At 38.1% G+C, this 18487-nt stretch overlaps 1 protein-coding gene across 5 annotated transcripts in view; it reads right to left on the bottom strand.

The window, feature by feature from the left end:
* Positions 1-5876: 5876 nt before the first annotated feature.
* LOC129767636 (protein N-terminal asparagine amidohydrolase) overlaps positions 5877-18487 on the bottom strand; it is a 117112-nt gene continuing 104501 nt past the window's right edge. For all 5 annotated transcript variants that reach the window (XM_055768713.1, XM_055768714.1, XM_055768715.1 and 2 more), the window contains 3 exons: positions 6777-6985; positions 6542-6703; positions 5877-6437 (listed from right to left, as the gene is read on the bottom strand). In XM_055768713.1, the coding sequence (XP_055624688.1) occupies positions 6312-6437; positions 6542-6703; positions 6777-6985 (497 nt within the window). In that variant the 3' untranslated portion in view covers positions 5877-6311. The remainder of the gene's footprint in view (positions 6438-6541; positions 6704-6776; positions 6986-18487) is intronic.

Below are 18487 nucleotides of genomic sequence, written 5' to 3'. Positions count from 1 at the left end.
TTCAGCTTATTGGCGACATCCCGGACCGAACTTCTCGGATTACGTCTAAACTGCTTAACTACGCGCTTGTGATCTTTTTCACTGACGGAGGATCCATTTTTGCCGTTCTTCACCTTCCGGTGTATGGTTAGGTTCTCGATGTATCGTTTTAGTACTCTGCTGACCGTGGATTGGATGATTTCCAGCATCTTACCGATGTCCCGATGTGACAACTTCTCGAAATGAGTGCACAGGATTAATTCACGACGCTCTTTTTCGTTCGACGACATTTTTCCAAATTTACGAAAAATTGACAGTGAAGCATGGCCAACGTGATCTATACACTCTTATCTGATTATAAGCGAAAGCTGAAGATATAATTCCTAAAAATTAAATTTCTACAGCGTTTTTTCCGTGATGCAATTTGATGTGACACACCCTTTATGATAAATTGGCGGCTTCTGGAACGGGAACCATGAAGTTTATCGATTCGGAGATGGACAATGTGGCTTAATTGCACATCCTGAAACGTAACCTGCTGTCTCCCGTGCAGAAATTGGGTCTCCCTCGTGATTACTACTTTCAACAGGATAATGACCGGAAAAAACTGATCTCATCGTGAGGAAGTGACTGCTGTATAATGTCCCAATCAACACAAAACACCTCCGCAATTATCAGACATGAACACTATTGAGTATCTCTAGTGGGAAGCATTCCGTCTACAGTGACCAGAAATCTCGCCTCGGTGCTTGCAGACAGTGTTGGACGCCAAAGGGGGCCATACCAAATACTAGAGGATTGATTTTTGTTGTATGTTAACAATTCTGAACTCTTTTCAATTTTTTAAAACTTGGATTGTGCACTCAATTTTGCCTCTGAATTGAATATTTTTTGTGTGTTTTTTTAACATGTAGAAATGTGACCATTTAAATTTTTTTTCTTATCACTACATGAGAGTAAAAAGGATCAATTTCACGAAGAATATAAGTCGCTTTGAATTATTTTTTTTGACATAGGACTACGTCTTACATTAAGGGTGCCAAAACAGAAAACAGGTCACGTTTTTATGAAATAAAGTTAACGTTAATAACTATTTAATAACTATTAATAAGTTAATAACTATTTTATATGCTACTAGCTAACCCGGCAAACTTCGTCCCGCCCATTTACTTGATTAATTCTCGAGTAATGCAGAAATTTGTGTTTTATTTGTATGGCAGCCACCCCTAAGAGAGGGGGGAGGGGTATCTAACCACCATAGAAACATTCATTGCACCCTAAAGTTTCCATATGCCTAATTTGGTTTAATTTGCTTGATTAATTCTCGGGTAATGCAAAAATTTGTGTTTCATTTGTACGGCAGCCCCCTCTAAGAGAGGGGGAAGGAGTGTCTTAACACCATAGAAACATTTATTGCATCCTAAAACCTCCACATGCCAAATTTGGTTTCATTTGCTTGATTAATTCTCGAGTAATGCAGAAATTTGTGTTTCATTTGTATGGCAGCCCCCCCTTTGAGTGGGGGAAGGACTGTCTAACCATCATAGAATCATTTATTGCACCCTAATACCTCAATATGCCTAATTTGATTTCATTTGCTTGATTAATTCTCGAGTAATGCAGAAATTTGAGTTTTATTTGTATGGCAGCCCTCCTTAGAGAGGGGGATGGAGAGTCTAACCACCATAAAATATTTATTGCACTCTATAACCTCCACATGCCAAATTTGGTTTCATTTGCTTGATTAATTCTCGAGTAATGCAGAAATTTGTGTTTCATTTGTATGGCAGCCCCCCTTTGAGTGGGGGAAGGACTGTCTAACCATCATAGAAACATTTATTGCACCCTAAAACTTTCACATGCCAACTTTGGTTTCGTTTGCTTGGTTAATTTCCGAGTAATGCAGAAATTTGTGTTTCATTTGTATGGCAGCCCCCCCTTAGAGAGGGGGAGGGGTCTCAAAATATCACGAAAACCTTCCCCGGCCCATAACCCCTACATACCAATTTTCATGTCGATCGGTTCAGTAGTTTCCGAGTCTATAAGAATCAGATAGACAGACAGACATCACTCCATTTTTATATATATAGATAGATAGATAGATAGATAGATAGAAGATACATTACAACCCCATAGTCTCTATATGGTTTAAATTGATGAAAATTAGAAGCATTCCTATTCCCCCATACATTTGTTCTGTCTATTTGTGTGCTTTCCCGAACAGAGCTGTCAATAACGGGCAACTTATGCAGTCACTAGAATAGAAACAACGAAGGGGGATAGCGAAAAGAGAATATTTGCGAAGTAAACTCCACCCTTGCATAATAAGTAAGCTGTCGCTAGCGTATAAGTATTGCATCTCCTCTGAGGAAAATTCTCAGAATCTTTCTGTGTCCGAAACAACAAAGGTCGCTTATTCTGCTCGTTTTGGGTTCTATGTTTCCCCTCAAGCTGTGAACGATTTTGCATAAATGGTTTTTCTCGCGATGTTTTATTTTTATCGCTGCAACTGTGTGCATCTGTTAGACGCGTGTTTGATGCTTGTTGAATGGCGATGCATGGAAGATGCCTCTCGTTAAATACTCAGTGCAATGCATGCATTGGTCTAAAGAAACAAATTGCGACATATAACCAATTAGTGTAACGACTCTTTCTTTCCTTTGCAAGATAGGCAAGAAAGAGTCGTTGCTTCTCGAAATGATTCTACAAAACTACACAAGCCATTAAACTTTTTCAGGGTCCTCGGAACTTTTTACTAAAGAGTTATTTATGAAATTTTGACGTATTCGCAAATACTATAAGAAATGACAATCCAACAAATTAAAAAAAATATTGCATAGTCCTACGTCCTAAGGGATCGTGTCTCGGATACAACCCCTCGAATTATTTAACCTTGAAAAATTCAAAAATAATAAACCAACACGGAGTGTATACTTAATTTTACGATTGATTGTAGGTTAGATCAACAGTTCAAAGAATAACGTGATCCTCGTCTTGACATAGCTGTCGAGCCGAGACACGAGGGTGGGATGTGTCAATCAAATTGCCATTCCAACCGCATGGCTTTGTTTTCTATATCTTGCATCTGTTGCTCCTGTCTTTCATTTGCAAGAAACTAGATTCGAACCATTTTTTTTTTGTGAAACACAGAATTGCATTCGATACCAAACCTCCCCTCTTACCAGCTAAGGCATCCCACAATATCTAGTATTTTTTTAAAATTTTTAAAATAAATTCGTTTATTTTTACAGGCTCAGTTACATAAGTTTAAAGGAGCCGAATTCTTAATTATATTTTTTTAACTATACATAAACATTTTCTAAATCTAAGGTAAGTAAGGTAGAAAACCGATTACTCGCGGTACTCGAGTTTAGAAGGGTGACATATTTTTTCAGGAAAAGGATGGAATATAAGGAAATTGTTACAATAATGATAATCTCACACACTCAATTCTTAAATCTATTCGTATATCTATTGTGTATTTACATTTCAACTTATTCTACTGTTTGTAGCAAGGGGACCAATTGCACGCAAAGGATAAAAGGATATATGGATAATCACACACGAACATCGATAGCTTTAAGGAAAATAAAATTTGGGACATGTAATCAAGGTCTAACCGAGCTAACACATCTCTCACCGGCACATTGGGCTATCTTCCTCTAGCCCTAATACAATATCTAGTAGTCGTGAAGCAAATATGTTTTTTTTTATTTTGTACTCGTGACCTACAGCGTGACAAGTACGGATGTTATCACTACGCCAGGGCGCCTCCAAACGAAGAAAATATGACAGTACTGTGCCGAGTTTGACGATTAATAACTTGACACTAGTACATGATTTCAACTGCTTTTAACAAGGTTAACAAACAAGCCACTTCTAAACAAAGAATCTGCACTACTATTGTATTAGATGCGCATGAACTGAAAAGTTTAAAGCCTCTTCAACACATTCGTCGCCCAGAGCAATTCGGTCGAGTTTCTTACGGGGCCCAAATTCAACTCTCGGTGCGCTAGAGGAATAAGCGGGCAACGATAATAATGAATTCGGGTTCGATTCAGGACTACTTTTCTGTTGAATTCTGATGAAATCAACTGACTGCTGATTAGAAAACTTATAGAAATTATTTTTTTGGCCAATTATACGGTGCTGTCAATGATAATAAAAAATTAAATTCAACCGAACGTGCTTGCTCTATATACTGTATTCGATGACGATGAATAACTGCAATTTTATTGGAGAATATGGAATATTGTGTTCAATCGATTGCGAAGATTCTGTGAATATATCATACCAAGAACATTTTTGACTTTTGTGGGAAAATAATCGTCACAAACTATATCACATTTGGCAACTCCAACTTCTCAAGTGATTCGTTTTCACTATTCTTTGCGCTTGGTTGTTAAAAAGCTAAAAGAAGAAGTGAGTTGCAAGTTTTTTTTCCGATAATGAAAATAATAATTGCACAACTCGGATAGGCCCAAAACATGTTTTTCTTAGACGCAAAAATATTGGCCCTGATTCTCGAATACACTTCACGGTTTAAACGAAATAAACGACACGCAATTGAACTACGTTTTACGAGTTAGTGAAGTGTCGAAGATAATGATGAGTTTCAGGCAGAATGAGCACTTTTCAAATAAAAAATCATTAATGAAAATTAACTTCATCGTATCAAACTGGTATTCAATGTGAGCGGAAAACTTTGTTTTCTTCATGTGATATGATAATCTCATACAAAAATGTCATCTGAAGATAATTTGATATTATAATGATAAGTTTAGTGGGAAACTAATCTCGTGTCCAGATGTCGACACCGTACCGTTGTCATCGCGAATACGTTTCATTCCGTTTCCACCGTGAAGTGTATTCGTAGTGTATTCGAGAATCAGGCCCATTATATTTCATCTTCAAAATGTTCACCGGGCGGCGTAAAAGCACATTCAAAATGTGATTTTTCTCAAACGGTTTATTGATTTTCCAATAACTTTGTCAAACATCATATTTTAATCGGATATCTAGTTTTTGAGTTACACTTTTTCGAAAGAAAGATCAATCATTTTAATTACGCCCTTTAAAAAAATCAGTCGAAATTTGAATTGATCATATAATAATGAACACTGTAGTTTAGGTAGTTTTGTACCAAGTTTCAAAAAAATTGTAGAATATCGGGTCTGCAGCTTTGGGGTGGAATTGCTCTGTACGAAAGTTGCATGAATAAAAGTAATTGACCATTTTGAATTTGGATTTTTCATGAACTAATGTGTTCTACTAGTCAAGCCTTTTTCATTTGATATCCATATTGAAGAGGTTTTGAAGAAAAACATATATCGCCATTTTGGATTTTCATTTCATTTTGGATTGCATTTTCACAAATAACTATGTTCTACTAGTCCAGTCAATACGCAGTTTTATAACTACAGTATAGATAAAGGCGTGTTCCAAATTTCAGATCAATCGGTCAACAGGAAGGGGGTTACATTTCTTTTAATATGGGACAACCTACGGATAAACATACAAACATACTTACAATACGTTATGCTAAACAAAACCGTTTGAAAGAATAGTATAAAAACTATATTTTTTATGTTATTGATTTTTTGATTATTCTACATATCCCTTATTTACATTTAAGTGCCTTTTCTACCAAATTCCGTTTCAAAATCCTATTCAAATTGAACGAGGAAAGTGTCACCCACATCTGGGTGACGGGGCGATCAAAGTGTTAAAACAAAGAATGTCAATGTCTATTGTGAAATGTGCAGCTTTTGCTTCAAGCACCTCGCTGTTTGATTTTCCCGCGCCAATATATCTAATATGAAAGATGGGTGTTGTGAGAAACGAAATAGAACCATTGAAAAAAACAGGGAATTTCTTTCCTTAAAATCAAGCTGTGATTTTCTCAAATTCAAATTTATCTTCTACTTTCTGCGTCATTTCTGTAACGGAAACAAAACTGAATTCTGTACAATAATTCGTCTCGTTTTTAGGTCTATGTGAAAGTTGCTTGTTCATAGGAATTGATTTCGTTGATGCTATATTTATTGTTAAGTTAGTGGTATAGAAGAAAATCCTAGAAATGAGTTGTAGATACAATATCGATCTGGGAGTCCCAAAACGATCGTGCGATAGTACAACTTATAAATAACCTCATAGTAACAGTTGAGGAAACAGAAGCCATCTTATCTATGAAATAAAAAAAAACATGCGTTGCCCCTCGCGGGATCAACAGTAATGTGTAAATGATTCTAACAAAGTTAAATATTTATCGAATAGGAAAGTTTTGTAGCTACTATGGGAAACATGTTACTGTATATCCGGCGGGGAGGGGCCTAGAACCGCACAGGAGTCCAGCAGCCAGTTGCCTCGTCCCTTCTGAAGTAGTGCGGATTGTTGTTCCGGAAAACGGTCACCGCCGGGAATTGGTTATCCTGAATGTATCTAAGTGTGGCACGAACCTGTGAAACAGTTTATAGCGCGAGTTAGCATATCACACCGAACAGCAGTATGCGACAGTATGAGCTTTTATAGCAATCGATGTTTCTTTTTATGGCTCGCTTACCTGCATAGCGAAATGGGGTGGTTCCACCTCGGGGCTAGTGGATAAATGTTGTAGAATGAACTCGTCACTCTGAGACAACCAGAGATCCACGCCCCGCAGGGGATCATAGTTGAATGGACCGATTCGAAGCATTCCTACGGTGGAATCATAAATATCTAGCACCTGCGCGGGTAATGGAATGAATTCATTATTTCACATGCGTTCACATTAGAGAATATTTGAATTCAATCCTAACCTGATGACCACCGGTGAAATGTCGCGCCATGCGCAACTGAAGATCTGGTCCTTTGTCTGGGAAAGTGGAAGGGAAGATTTCCCCTGTCTTAACGTTAACTCCGACTCCATAGATGATTGGCCAGTTGATGTCTCCCCGCAGGATGGTGTTCAGCTCGCCAACGCAGGCTTGCGTCAAATCGATCTCCAATGGATGCTTATGGAAGGACTCTGGGAATAGAAAAAAGTATTAGCGTACATTTAGAATTGCGGACATTTTTAGATTGTATTTTAAACATTTAATATAATTGCTTTTATTGTTTTATTTCGACACTGTAGTGCACTATGTTCTGATTCCCTCTCTGCTACTAGTGATTAATCGAACGGACATTGCTATCTGCTACTGTTTTACCACATTCAGCTAACAGGGAAACAACTACAACCATTCATTCCTTCAACCAGAAAAGTTTCAAAAACAAATCTTCGAAATTTTCTTGGGGATAACGTTTAGGAAAAAAAAAAGATTTCTTTGCCCTATATGATTTCTGAACTTAATGTTCGCAGTCGGAGGTTGTCTGAAATTCTACAACTTAAGATGATATTTTACTATCAAGCGCGTAACGTAACCGACATGGATAGTTTCAAATATTATTGCGTGGGTTTTAAATATGTATGCGTATATACGGTAGTCGTTCGGTAACTGGGCAAGAAAGAAAGCCAAGTCATCCAACTTCGCTTGTTAACGGAACGGGCATGTAAAACGTCAAATAAACTCGAGGGGAACTTCATTGAATTGTTTGTTCGCGTTGACGGCTTTGAGCTTTGTAGTTATTTCGAATTTGGGAAGCGATAATGGATTTTCAGGTGGAATGATTTTTTGAAATAAGAATTACAAATAAAATTGAATTTTCCCAATCAAATTAGTGTTCCATGCAGACGAAAAAAACTTTTTATGCAAGTAATGAAAAAATCTTATGATGATGTCGTATTATAATGATAAGTTTTAGTAAGAATAGTAAAATATTTAGAGAAAATAGGTTAGGGGCAGGACTACGTGTTTTAAGTACCGTAACTCCACCTAACTCTGCGCACTTTCGTCTTTTTTAGACTAAATGCATCAATCGACTATTGATTGTGCGTCTTAATACTGTTGAATAGTAAAATTGTTCTTTCGTCTTTGTTATTATTCACAAAAAAAAATGTGTTGCACAGAAAAATATATTAAAAAAAAATTCCGACATCACCGAAAATGTCCAATTATGTTCCTGTTAACACCGGCGCGAAGCAGCAACAAATACTTTATTCTCCCCAATTTTATGAAAAAGGTATTACAGATCAGAAATTTATTCAAAATAAGTGTTTTGTATTTGCTGAATGTGACTTATTTGAAGTGATTAAAATAAATGAACTCTCAGACAATGCGCAGAATTAAAGCAGTATTCTAGTCTAGACGTTTGAAAAAAAGCAATTTTTTTTCCTTTATATTTCTGTTGTTTAGGCATTCAAGAATATACCCTAGAAAGGACTTATCGAAAATCCCATTATTTACCGAGTTGAAGCCATTTTAGCGATGCGGTATCTAACCTGGTACGGCCATAACAATGAACTTCGCGTTTTTCTCGAAACTAGTTTTGACGTAGGACTACGTCTTTCATTTCTATACCGGGGTGTAAAATCAAAGTTTCGAAAACGAAAACGTTACGCCGGAGACCGAGATTTTGAGCGTTAATAGCTCCTAAACAACTGAACGAAATGGTATGATAAACACTTCATTCGAAAGATAAAATGTATACGCGTTCTATACTTGTTACTTTTTGATTCAAAAACTTGTTTCAATAGTCTTAAAATTGCTTTCAAAACAGGCTATTGAAATCACCAATCAGTATATAAGCGAGCGCCGCTCGGAAATCCACTCAGTTATAATTGAACAGCGATTGGGGCATGTTGTCGCTGTTGTGGTGAAGCTCTTCGTTTACCATGAATGCGCGGATGAACGGTGTCACCAAGAGCCTGTGCACCTTAGGCCAGAAGGGAATCTATCAGGAGGAGAGTGATGCCACAAACGGTTCCCCAGGAAGAGATCGGAGCAGCCGCCACACACACAAACACGAGCGGGACTCTTCGTTTGGATGCCATTCAGCATCGAGAAAATTCCGGAAAGATTCAATCGTTGCTGAAAAATAATCTGCTAGTTCCCCTGGGAACTGAAAAATACATTCATGCGAAAGAGTTTATTTTAATGTTTTCTATCCACATAGTAAAGGGTGTGTCACATCAAATTGCATCACGGAGAAAACGCTGTAGAAATTTAATTTTTAGGAATTATATCTTCAGCTTTCGCTTATAATCAGATAAGAGTGTATAGATCACGTTGGCCATGCTTCACTGTCAATTTTTCGTAAATTTGGAAAAATGTCGTTGAACGAAAAAGAGCGTCGTGAATTAATCCTGTGCACTCATTTCGAGAATCCGGAGTTGTCACATCGGGACATCGGTAAGATGCTGGGAATCGTCCAATCCACGGTCAGCAGAGTACTAAAACGATACTTCGAGAACCTAACCATCGACCGGAAGGTGAAGAACGGCAAAAATGGATGCTCTGTCAGTGAAACAGATCATAAGCGCGTAGTTAAGCAGTTTAGACGTGATCCGAGAAGTTCGGTCCGGGATGTCGCCAATAAGCTGAATTTGTCAAGTTCACGTACGCGTCCAGCGAACCAAGCAGCGGGAGGGCCTGCGTACATACAAAGTTCAGAAGGCTCCTAACCGCGACGAAAGGCAAAACATGGTGGGGAAGACGCGAGCCCGGAAGCTGTACACCGAAATGCTGACGAAGCCGCATTGCCTGGTAATGGACGACGAAACCTAGGTCAAAGCGGACTTTCGTCAGCTGCCGGGCCTGTTGTTCTTCTCCGCAGAGGACAAATTCAGCGTTCCGGAGGAGATTCGCAAGCAGAAACTATCCAAGTTTGCCAAAAAGTACATGGTGTGGCAATCGATCTGCTCTTGCGGAAAGCGGAGCGCCCCCTTCATGATGACCGGCACGGTAAACGGGCAGGTTTACCTTAAGGAGTGCCTACAGAAGCGCTTACTACCACTATTGAAGCAGCACGAGGGCCCGACCGTCTTCTGGCCGGATCCCGCTTCGTGCCACTATTCAAGGGACGTGTTGGAGTGGTACGAAGCCAACGGGGTCACCTTCGTGCCAAAGGAAAATATTGGGCGATTATGAAGCAGGCCCTCCGGAAGAACCCAAAAGTTGTCAAATCGGAGGCGGACTTCAAGAGAAAATGGATTTCTGTTAAAAAAAAACAACAACCTGACGTTGTACAGAACCTTATGGACGGGGTAAAGAGGAAGGTGCGAGCATACGGGCTTGGGCTCGAAGTATGAATAAAAAGAAAATGCCAAAAGTTGTTTAATAGTTTTTATTTTACTGTCTAAAATTTTCAAAAGGATCGGTCTACTGGGCGAATTTCTACAGCGTTTTTTCCGTGATGCAATTTGATGTGACACACCCTTTACTGCTGCGATCGAATACAATTGGTCTTGTGATTTTTTAATCAAGTGCAATTAATTAGCAGGAAAGCTTCTGACAATTATTCTCCCTCATTGGTAGAATATTTTCGTATCGAATACAGTTTGCGCGCGCAAAGAAAATCATATAAATTTCAATCAATTATTGCTCAGTCGCCGAAAGTTTCAAACTCAGAGTTCATTCGCCTCTAGTTTGTCTTCCAAATTGCCATCGTAAACCACACCTTCTTTCGATTCAATCACGGACAAAAAGCATACTTAAGCGATATTCTGGTGGTGATCGCATTCATTTTTCGTGAGGACATCGACAAGACAACATCGTTACTGAACGAGCTGACCGAACTGAACGAACTGAACGGGCTGGATGAGCTGGACGGCGAGGGATCGAGGGATTTATTATATCGCCTGACCTGACCTGAAACGCATTCAGTTTGTTTGGGACTGTGACGGAGCGCAGCAACCGCCATACACACATACACGCGCGCAACTCTTTACGTTTGCTGGTTATCGAGAAGAATCTGGAAAGAAGTGATCGTTGCTGCAAAATAATCTGCCAGTTCCCCTTGGAATTGCAAATTACATTCAAGCGAAAGAGTTTATTTTAACGTTTTCTATCCATATAATACTGCGACCAAATACAATTGGTTTTGTGATTTTTCAATCAAGTGCAATTAGGAGGTGGTTATCGAGTTAGCATTAACAACTGGTGGTGGACTTCGAGAAGAATCCGGAAAAATATCGCTGCTGCAAAATAATCCGCCAGTTCCCCTTGGCATTGAAAATAACATGCAAGCTAAAGAGTTTATTTTAATGTTTTCTAACCATATAAAACTGCGAACAAATACATTTGGTTCTGTGATTTTTCAATCAAGTGTAATTAGCAGGAAAGCTTCTGAAGAAACGAAACACGAAAATATCCTACTGATGGGGAGCAATAACCATCAGTAGGATAGTTTCGTGTCCAATATTGGATGCATAAAACCTTGTACCTTCAATGTAACGCTCTCGTTTTCGAAGTCCCCCAAATATTCATTTATTCATTCATACAGAATGGATTCAGATTCAACTTCAAACAAATGATCACTAAATCAACGATAGTCCTACGTCACCATTGCGGTTATACCATAGATATAACCCACTTCCTGTTTTTTCAAACTGGCATACACGATATCTCAAGTTCTACTGAGCTGATTCATGTCGAATTCATATGGATACAAATTGTAGGCATCTCTCTATCGCATGAACCTCTGAACGACATTTTTTTTTTAAATTTTACTATTTTTAAAAAATCCAGAAACGTAAGAAAAAACGTTTTCAACCGTATTTTGTTTTTCAAACAGCCGCCATTTGGTCAAAAAAGATGTTTCTGATTTATCTGAGGTTCATGCGATAGCGGCATCTTTACTGATTCAGAATTTGTTCGATTTTTGTTCTGTTTAAGATAGCCAGAAGGGCTGGAATCGTGTACGCCATGGCACAACTTTTTTTTACCCTCTCATTTCATCAGCTCTTGTCTATTCTAGTTATGAATATTTTTTCTCCGTTAATTTTTTGTTTTATTGTTGAAAGATAGGTGAACAAATAATGATATAATGGATAGTAAAAATATTTCTCGTTTTATTTTTACGGAACTCGGAAAAAACGTCCGAAATCCGTGTCTCTACACTAGAATACTCCCTTAAGTCTCTAATGTTTTGTTTATATTCCTTGTTCTACATAGGATGGAAAAAAGATGATTTTTGGAAAGAAAAATATCCGTTATTCCGTCTGCAGCTTGTTCTGGCCATGGAGATGACTAGAAAAAGTATTTCAAAACATCGAGCAGCAAAATATCAAGGAATCCAGAAAAAGTACTCTCCATGCACAACTGAAATTGAATGGTAACGTGAAAGGCTCTGGAAAACACTCAGTTTCCGGAAGGCAAAGAAGAAAGAATCATCTAGTGGGTAATCGAGGCATCCAAAGCCGGGTTTCTGATTGACAAAAAACGTTTGAAGGTATTTGTGGCATATTTTCTGCGAACCGTAGAGAGGAAAAACCGATTTCAATGGGATGTTACTGGAAACAAGTGGGTGAATGGTTTCCTAAGATGCCATCCCGACATCAAGCGAAGAATTCCAAGTGCGCTTTCTAAGCAGAGAACTTGAGTTATGGAGCCTAAACTTCGGAAGTTGTTTCAAAAGGTGGACAATAACGTCCCACAAGCAGATATGAGTAACGTCTTAGAAGATTCTACCCATGTATTCAACATGGAAGAATCCTCCCATAACACTTGTTCCAACAAAGGAAGTGGTTTTGGCACCAGCTGGCAAAGATTACGTACTTCAAACGCGAACTCGGAGAAGAAGTGCTGGTGTATTGGCATTGCCATTGGTATTACTCCCGTATAAACAGTGCCTTCTTGTGGAAATTGCAAATAGCACTCCCGATGGCTAGCTAGTGAGTAAAAATTACTTAAACTGTATAACACATGAAACTTGTTTGCTAATTATAAGTAAAATAAGATATTTGACAGATGAATTTACATTTTCTGGGTGCGCAGAATTAGGAACACACTTGCGCAGAGTTGGGAACATTACAATTTAAGTGCGCAGTGGGCACAAATCATACGTTTTCAAAAATATTTTTTTAAATAGTTATATGAAGCATTGTATACGGTTTTTTTTAAAGTTACTACTAATGTAAAAGCTTCAAGACCGCATTAAATGTTTTATGATGTTGTTGTCATGTTGTAGGGTAACACGGGGTGGTTTGGACCACCGCTTTATTCCAAAAATTACGGCTCAACTTAGATTTTTTATAACGTCATCTCCTTTTATTGTTGAACCGTGTGTACCTTACGTAACAAAACTTTGCTAAAATTCGACAAGTGGAAGGGAACGGTAGCACGAACACAGCAAGCACATTGATTGCCAAAAAATGTGAGTTTTCCGATCGTGGTTTTAAGGTTTTCCCGCTGATTAAACAAACTTTTCCTGTATTGTGCAGTAAAGTTCTATTCGCCTACAGAAGAGGAACAATTTGATGATGATTTGATGAATAAATGAAATTAATTGCATTTTTATTTTTGCTTGTTGTGTGGGGTGACATGGACACGTTTCTATAAGATGAATTGGTCCTACAGGTTTGAGGCTTTTCTTTGGTCTAATTGATTCCAGTTGCCGCTGAATTACAAAAAGGGGGAGGGCAGTAGGGTGCCAATGAATGTATGGGAAAAAATCGACCCTAAAACCCTATACCCTATACCCTATACAAAATGTTCACCGCCTCGAAAAAAAATTCGAGGGATTGTATCCGAGACACGACCGCTTAGGACGTAGGACTACGCAATCTTTTTTTTTTTTAATTTGTTGGTTTATCATTTCGGATATTATTTGCGAATACGTCGAAATTCCATAAATAACTCTTCAGTAAAAAGTTTCGGGGACCCTGAAAAGTTTTAATGGCTTGCGCAGTTTTGTAGAATCATTACGAGAAGCAACGATTCTTTCTTGCTTTTGCGAGAACAATACACTAATTGGTCATATGTCACAATTTGTTGCTTTATATCAATGCACGCATTGCAATGAGTATTTAACGAGAGACATCTTCCGTGCATCGCCATTCATCAAGCATCAAACATGCGTCTAACAGATGCACACAGTTGCAGCGATAAAAATGAAACATCGAAACTCACTTCATGTGAAATATTCGCCAGCGGTCACAGCTTGGGGGAAAACATAAAACACAAAACGAGCAGAATAGGTGACCTTTGTTGTTTCGGGCACAGAGAGATTCTGAGAATTTTCCTCAAAGGAGATGAAATACTTTTACGCTAGCGACAGCTTACTTATTATGCAAGGGTGGAGTTTACTTCGCAAATATTCTCTTTTCGCTATCCCCCTTCATTGTTTATGTTCTAGCGGCTGCATAAGTTGCCCGTTATTGACACCTCTGTTCGGGAAAGCACACAAATGGACAGAACAAATGTATGGGGAAATGAGATGCTTCCAATTTTCACCAATTTAAACCATATACAGACTATGGGATTGTAATGTATAGCATATCAAACAAGTTATAGAAAATTTTCGATTCGATTGGTATGCAAATCGTTAAAATCCGTTCGCAGCAAAAATACTTATTAACGTTAACTTTATTTCATAAAAACGTGACCTGTTTTCTGATTTGACACCCTTAATGTAAGACGTAGTCCTACGTCAAAAACACCCTATGCCAAATTTCAGCTCAATCGGACTTAAGGGAGAGTGGCGCAAAGCGGTCAAAGTTCGAGTTTTTTGAAAATCGAAAAAACACCCAAGGGTGAAGTAGAGGAAATCGGGGTTTTCGAAAAAAAAAATTTATGCCAAATGTCTTAAAATGTCATGAAACGTCGAGATCTTGGGTCATCTCGAAAAATTTTTTTTTTCAAAAATCGGCAGTCTGACTTTTTCGGTATTCGAAACGAAATGTATGGTTTTGGGTGAAGATGGGCGAGCGCTCACGAGCCGCTCATTTGAGCCGACATTTTTTGGAAAAAAGGGAAAAATGATTTTTTGGACCTTTGAAAAATCATAACTCATAAACGAAAAAAAAAACGCCTCCCTGGTTTCGAGATATGTTATGTGGAAAATTTTCAGCTTTCCAGAAAAACTATAAAAAAAACTATAGCGCTTTTGGTCCCGAGACTTTGAAAACAATAAAAAACGAATACAATCCATAATAACGAGCGCAGAAGCACTGAGCACTGAGAGCAAAAGGCAGACAATCGGATATCCCCGTCCGGGATATCTTAGGTAGCCGTGATCCTGATCTTCTGCTTCATCTATACCTGTTCCTCAGAAACGCCGATGTCAACGTTTAATGATGTTTCCTTCGTTGTGTCCCCGTTTTATACCCCTTCTATCCGATCGATAAACTTTTACTTAGTCGCGGCAATACATACACACACTCTTTACAGATACACGGGCCAAAGGTTGTGCAGTCCACTGATGATTCAACAAGAGCCAAAGGTTGTACCGCTCATGACAACTCTACACGAGCTGATGATTGAGCCGGTTAGTGACCATTCTATCCTGGATTCCTCGAGTCGAGAAGACGCACCACGGTAGATATGGGGTACAGACTAGGGGGGCGTTGCTGATTAAGGGTCAGCTGCATCCCAATAGGAAGTATCCCGTGTCGGGCACACGTACAGAGCATTGGAGACAGCAACATCCGAATTACGAAAACACTTGTAATACTAACCTCGAGCCAACCGCGAGTAATCGGTTACATATTACTAACTTGATAAAAATATATATTTTGGGAGCGCAGAATTCAGTGTTTTTTCAAAAAAGACCAGGTGATTGGCTTTAGTTTGATATGTTGATCATCCGAATCGGTCTAGTAGTTCAAAAGTTATAAATTTTTGAAAAAAGTCATTTTTGGCAAAAATGCGAAAAAATTGTTTTTTTGGACCACCCTAAAATGGAAATGGTCACCCTATCAAAAAAATAAAAAAATACGAGTCTAATGGTTTGCGAAAAAGAACAAAATTTCCACTTTTGACGAAAATCTGAGAACCACTATATCGGTTTGGCATGGAATGGCTGTTTATTTAGCTGTTTGTATGTTTGTAAACTTTGGCGGATTACATATTTTCTCTTAATCCCATCAATATGGGTATCAAATGAAAACGCGCGACTAGTAGAACACAGTCATTTATGAAAAATGCAAATCCAAAATGGCCGCCACTCCAAAATGGCGAAATATGTATTTTGTTTCAAAACCCTATCAATATGGATATCTAATGAAAGGAATTGACTAATAGGACACAGTTTTTTTTATGTAAAATGGAAATTCAAGATGGCGGCAGTTACAAAATGGTAGAAATCAAATTTCGTCAGAACTCCATCAATATGGGTATAAAATGAAAGAGCTTGGCTAGTAGAACACAATTATTTATGAAAAATGCAAATCCAAAGTGGCCGCCACCCCAAAATGGCGAAATATTTATTTTGTTTCAAAACCCCATCAATATGGGTATCTAATGAAATGATTTGACTAGTAGGACTCAGTTATTTATGTAAAATGGAAATCCAAGATGGCGGCCGTTGAAAAAATGGCAGACAACAAATTTCGTCAAAACCCCATCGATATGGGTATCATATGAGAGGACTTGGTTAGTAGAACACAGTTATTTATGAAACATGTATATCCAAAATGGCGACCGTTACAAAATGGCAGATTACATTTCTTCTGTAAACCCCGTCATATGAGTATCAGATGTAATGGATTGACTTCCGCATATGGGTATTGAATGAAATGATTGGACTAATATAATACAGTTGATCATGAAAACATTTCATCCGAAACATTTTAAAAATGTTTGGGATATAAAACAGGGAGAAAACTGTGTCGTTATCGAAAATTGCTATACTCTCCCGACTGATAGTTCGACATGATCCACATTCTATGGATCAAGAGAAATCAGTTCTAGTGATCATAAAAACGAATTGATTTCGGAGCTGGTAAAGTGATTTACAAATCGGGAGTCAGACGAATTAGTAGCCTAATCAATACTGCTAGATTCTCGCTTCAAGCAGGAAGGTTTTGGGGATAACAGAAAGTACATCTGTGCACACCAGTCGTTGATAAGGACGCTAAAAATGAAATCCATAGAATACACGCCTACGAAACTACCACGCGGTCATCTGTATGGAAGGAGTTTGATGTATGGTCCAAAAAGCTGCTGCAATATATTCATTTTTTTTATCTTCGCTTATTTTTCGAAGATTATTGTGATGGAAATATATCAGTGAAACCCTTCAGTAAAGTAATATTTTTACTATTCTCTGCACTGATTATTGTTTTAAACCTTATTTTTTACGTCTTCCATTCTTTACATATCCGAATAAACCAGTTCTTGAAAAGAGCCGTCGAGCCGCTCAAATGAGCCGGCTCTTTTCATTGAGCGCACGGCTCTGAGCCGCTCACTGAAATGAAACGTTTTGCCCATCTCTAGTTTTAGGTGCCAATAAATATAGTTATCTCGATTTTTCATTCGGAACTGGCTACGAAATGTTGATGTGCACGATTATATACCCCATGTAAAATATTAGCTAATTCGTACTTCATTTACTGATGTCAAAAATGTTAAAATTTGAGATTCTTGAAAACCGCAAAATCCCCGGAAATCGGGATTTTTTTTTCGAGATGATACTAATTCTCGACGTTTCATGCCATTTTAAAACATTTGAAATCAAAAAAAAAAATTTTTTTTTCGAAATCCCCGGTTTCCTTTACTCCCCTTGGATGATGGGGTGACTTTTTGAAATTCGAGATGACCATTTTCATTTGCACCCTAATGGGCAGACAACGTTGGAAGAAGGAGGAGCTTGAAAAAGCATCGCAGGCCATCATGGACGAATTTTCTTTGACCAAGCATCGAAAGTGTTTGAAAATGCTCGAACAAAATTGAAAAGATCCATAAAGAATTCGAAATGGTCTCAATGCATTTATTCTGGTGTGGAATTCGGTCAAGACATGGTATCAATTCCAGAACAATGTTACTGATTGTAACATTAACTTGAATTACATAAGTTTTTTCGATTAAACACACACTGGACCAAATTACCCCCACAGACGGCCCAAATCACCTCGCATCAAATTTTAATATCCAAAAATCATCTCTTTTATTTTATGATATACAGGCAAACCTTTTTTTTGTGCGGGGGATAGGGACCGCACAAAAAAATCGCATGAAAAAAAATCGTGCAAAACTTTACCTGCAGCTTTAAAAAATCGTGTTCGGTACACATTTTGAAAAAAAAATTTTTTTGTGCGGTAGATAGGGACCGCATAAAAAAAGTTTCCTCCAAGAAAATAACTCAAATCCGCGCCATTCACCGTTCACTTTCCTTTTGTTTCCCTGTTTTGCGATGAGACACTTTGCCTTTTCAGTTGCGCGTGGCTGTTTTGTGCTTTTAGTTGCATGTCGAAATGTGTTGCTGTTAGAAATCATGTCATGCAAAAACTTAAAGCATTTGATGAGAGTAGCAATGATTTCAGAAGTGGATAATTGAGACGCAAATATGCTTTTTTCGCACAGAAATGCATATAAACCATCAAAAAAAAAACTAAATGGACGATAACTTCGTCAAATATGCTTTTTTTTCATACACCGCAAAAAAAAATTGCACAAAAAACCGCACAAGAACATAAAATCGCACAAAATAA

The sequence above is a fragment of the Toxorhynchites rutilus genome, chromosome 2 (genome assembly GCF_029784135.1).
Source record: "Toxorhynchites rutilus septentrionalis strain SRP chromosome 2, ASM2978413v1, whole genome shotgun sequence".
Lineage (NCBI taxonomy): Eukaryota > Metazoa > Arthropoda > Insecta > Diptera > Culicidae > Toxorhynchites > Toxorhynchites rutilus.
Note: the sequence above shows the minus strand (reverse complement) of the source record. Positions and strands in the feature narration are given on the sequence as shown.